Consider the following 3534-nt stretch of genomic DNA (forward strand, 5'->3'; position numbering starts at 1 on the left):
ATTTGTCTTTCGAAAAGGTGTATGAGTATTCAGTTTGCTACCGACAGTGGACGAAATCGGTCGATAACCCTTTGTGTCGTGTGAATGGAGTTCTTAGATGAGAAATATAGAGGAAGTGCGGTAGTTTGTGAAAGTGTGGTAAACTATTTTTTATGGATTATATTTCTCACTCGTTGCTTTGCTGATTTCAAATAAGTTTGGCTTTGGACAGAATTGCTGCTGTATTAGACACATTTTCTTCTTTTTTCTCAGGTGGCACTACGCAGCTTTCGGTAAGCTTAACATTACTTTACCCCTGTAGTCCCATATTCATCAACTGACTCATTCTCTCGTAGTTAATTTTTAAATTTTGGTAATATTTTGAGCGGTTTTGTATTTTAATATTAAGCTTTTCGCTAATGAATCGCTTCAGATACCGAAATTTGGGTTCCAAGATTCAATACAATTAGCATCAGCTTACTGATAGTCGGGGTTTAGTTCCGATAAAACCACTGATTCCTTGATATGAAATATTTAAACTTTGGAAATATTCTGGGCGGCTTTGTATTTTTGACAAGCATATCTCAAGTTTGTCTCCAAATCTTCCAAGCTTCTACTGACTTCAACTGATTTTTTTTTAATGGTATGCAGTAGCGTAAAAGCTTTCATTTTCAAATCAACATTTACGAACCGCGCAAAATTCAGGAAGATTTGAAGGAATTTTGACATTTAGAGAGCACTCTTCTTTATTGATCGCACAACTCTGAACTGGTAACTGGAACTGGAACTAGAGTAATATGTTGTTGTTATGTTGTATGTTGAAATTCTCAAGTTGGCTCCTGCCTAGCCTACAATGTCGAAGTAGGCGTTGTTTTTCTGACACGAATAAAATTCTCCCTCTCAGATATAAACTTCTTATTTGAAACACTTTTTCGTTTCCGAAATATGTATGCATCTCAAGATTTAAAAAACCACCCTGTATATTTTTAGACAGGTCGATTAGATTTTTTCCCTGATTTCAGAAATATGTATATGTTAGATTATAAAAATAATACAATTGGCCAAGAACAAGTGAATCTATTGGTCTGTCACATACAGCGAGAGAAATAATAATAAGCTGAAAATAATCGTTGAGTATTGCTTTTATTGCTTGAATATGCTTCAGTCATCATTCCCGGCATCATGGCTGGGGGGTGTTTTTGCAGATTACTTTATCTTAGGAATTTTACCTTCTTGGAATACATTAGACTGGTGATTGATGGCCGCTGATTTGGTTTTGTTTATTAATTACTGGTTCGAGATTTATGGCATTGGTTCTGCGTATATGACATCATATCAACAAGATCTAACATATAATTGCCTATATTTGTATTAGCCGTTTTTCCTGCGTTGTTTTAAAAAATCTACATAAATGAAATATTGAACTTTTGAAGAAATCTTAACGATATTTAGAGCGCACAACCCTGAACTTATAGTATTTTTCGTTATTTTAGACCTTTAACACGTCGCGTGTCACTGTGTCGCACTTGCGACTTGCACCTGTGTTACTGTGCCGCTGCGTTGGGTTGGCGCCCCAAGTCATTTCGGAATCCCTGCGCCAACTCCTGAATATTAACTGAGTTACCCATGCCTACCCATCAGTCTGGCAAGATAAATAGTGTGTTTTTTCGAGAGATGTCAATCAAATACTCACCCAACATTCATTCGGGCCTTTTCAATAAGAGATTTGGGCCGCACCAGGTACTTGCGAGCTTCAAGAGCCGGAGTAGGGGGACTGGAAGCCAAACTACTGTCAAATGTGCCATTCAGCTGTTCTAAGCTGAGACTCGTATTGGTCACGTTGGGCGAGTAGCCGGCAGAGCCGTTCAGTTCCGAACCGTACCCGTTCCTCTTCCAAGTGCCCATCTGAAAGAAGCACGAGTTTTAAATCTTCTAGCGCAGAAATGCAAGCCGGCACTTACAGTTCCCACGGGAGTGCCGACTGGTGTGGACGAATGCGGCACCACCCTGGATGGAGTGACAGGGGCGCACATGAAGGGTGAATTATCCAGACTGCCGGTGCTGCCAGCCGGGCTGCTATTGGCTGCGAATCGACAACTCTTAGCGTTTACATAACCTCGCAAAACGCCTCTTACCGATGAAAGTGTTGGTATCGGGCGGCAGATGGCCGTTCTTTTGCACGCCATTGGTCTCCTGCTTCTTTTTCGGCAGGTGCTTGTAGTTGAACTTAAGGTGATTAGGCTCCAATGGCTTGCAGAAAGAGAGTTCCTCGGGATGTCGGATGCCCAGCTCTTTGCACACGTCCACAACCGCCGAAAAGGTCTTGATGGAAAAATCCACCCGCATATCCAGATACCTATTCAAACAAAACAAATTCCAGACATTCTGGATTGATTCTGGATAAACACCAAAGTTCCACCTGAGATCCGGAAGCTGCACCCTTAAATTCTTGTGCATGGGAGTGAAATGGAGCAGAGCATCCGCATGCACCCCGCATTGATCTAAAGTGGATCGCGTCCTCGTCAGCCAAACGTTCTGCTCCGGCCACCAGAGGGCGTGGTCCGACCAGTCCATGGAAATTTCTGGAACAAAATCCTTTGTCAATGTTTAATTGGCCAAGTGGCAGGCGGCCTTGGAACAAAAGCCATTTTCCGAATCGTCTGGATGGCGATATCGTGTTCGCATTAAGGGTGAGGTCCCGGATTTTGCACGATTGGAGCGACCTTGACATTTTGCATTCGCGCAAATGGGGGCATGGCCTGCCTGCCGGTACTTTGCTTATCGCTTTTGGGTCAACAATCAGCAGCGTGGCAAATCGAGTTCATCATAAATTGCAATAACTTGCGATTAAAATGGATGGTTTTCCTACTAGAATAACCAATCAACAATGATTTTAAGCAGGGCATTACGTTAAGAAAATCATTGCAAAACGGGACTTTATTGCGTAGAAAACATTTTTTATTTACTATTACATTTTTAGCGCAAAAAGTATCACTTACGAGACGGATTTAAAAAAATTGTTAAGAAAAAACAAAAAATATCTTTAAACCTCCCCAGAATATCGCTAGAACGAAAATCTGCGGTATTAAGTAAATGAGGAAAACCTCACTTAAATAGAAAATTTCTGAGAGTTTTTAGGATTTTTTCGGATACTAAATCGAAGCAGTTGGTCGTTGCGCGGATTTTTCAAAAATTCGGCGAGAAAAAACCAAAAATTAATGAAAGCTACCCATAACATCACTCGAAAGAGAAAATCGGCTGCTATAAGTGATGAAAAACTTACTTGAATAGCGGAAATTTCTGGGAGTTTTCAGGACGTTTTCAGTTACTAAGAGGATGCAATTGGCCGTTGGTATAAATAGGATATTTGTATAGGATAGATAGGATATTTGCGGCCTTAAAGGAGGAAAACCTGAGGTATAGAAAGACGAGTTTGAAAAAAATGTATCAAGGGAAACCCAAAATTATCTCAAGCTTGCCCAGAATGTCACTCGAAAGCGAAGAAGCAGCTTTAAGTGAGGAAAAACTTGCTTAAATACGAAATTTATGGGAATT

General features: G+C 40.6%; 1 protein-coding gene across 4 annotated transcripts; it reads right to left on the minus strand.

Annotated features, from left to right (window-relative positions):
* Positions 1 to 1041: 1041 nt before the first annotated feature.
* Positions 1042 to 2585, minus strand: LOC125502886 (unc-112-related protein-like). Of its 4 annotated transcripts, XM_048662347.1 has the most exons (6): positions 2399 to 2585; positions 2115 to 2335; positions 1941 to 2062; positions 1673 to 1884; positions 1443 to 1583; positions 1042 to 1382 (listed from the first exon to the last, which is right to left on the minus strand). In XM_048662347.1, exons 1-5 carry the CDS (start codon positions 2551 to 2553, stop codon positions 1469 to 1471), a joined length of 825 nt encoding a protein of 274 aa, XP_048518304.1. In that variant the 5' UTR covers positions 2554 to 2585; the 3' UTR covers positions 1042 to 1382; positions 1443 to 1468. The 4 variants fall into 4 exon arrangements, with proteins under 4 accessions (XP_048518304.1, XP_048518305.1, XP_048518302.1 ...); XM_048662348.1 differs by having other exon boundaries at positions 1042 to 1571; XM_048662345.1 differs by having other exon boundaries at positions 1042 to 1583.
* Between the last annotated feature and the right edge of the window lie 949 nt (positions 2586 to 3534).

This window comes from Dendroctonus ponderosae, unplaced genomic scaffold (genome assembly GCF_020466585.1).
Source record: "Dendroctonus ponderosae isolate FM_Combo_2020 unplaced genomic scaffold, Dpon_F_20191213v2 Dpon_F_20191213_1008, whole genome shotgun sequence".
NCBI classification, from domain to species: Eukaryota; Metazoa; Arthropoda; class Insecta; order Coleoptera; family Curculionidae; genus Dendroctonus; species Dendroctonus ponderosae.

Coding starts and splice junctions, on each gene's coding strand:
- LOC125502886 (XM_048662347.1), bottom strand. CDS start 2,553: ATGGACTGGTCGGACCACGCCCTCTGGTGGCCGGAGCAGAACGTTTGG. Junction 2,063..2,114: donor CGATACCAACACTTTCATCG/GTAAGAGGCGTT, acceptor GTCGATTCGCAG/CCAATAGCAGCCCGGCTGGC. Junction 1,885..1,940: donor TCGGCACTCCCGTGGGAACT/GTAAGTGCCGGC, acceptor TGCTTCTTTCAG/ATGGGCACTTGGAAGAGGAA.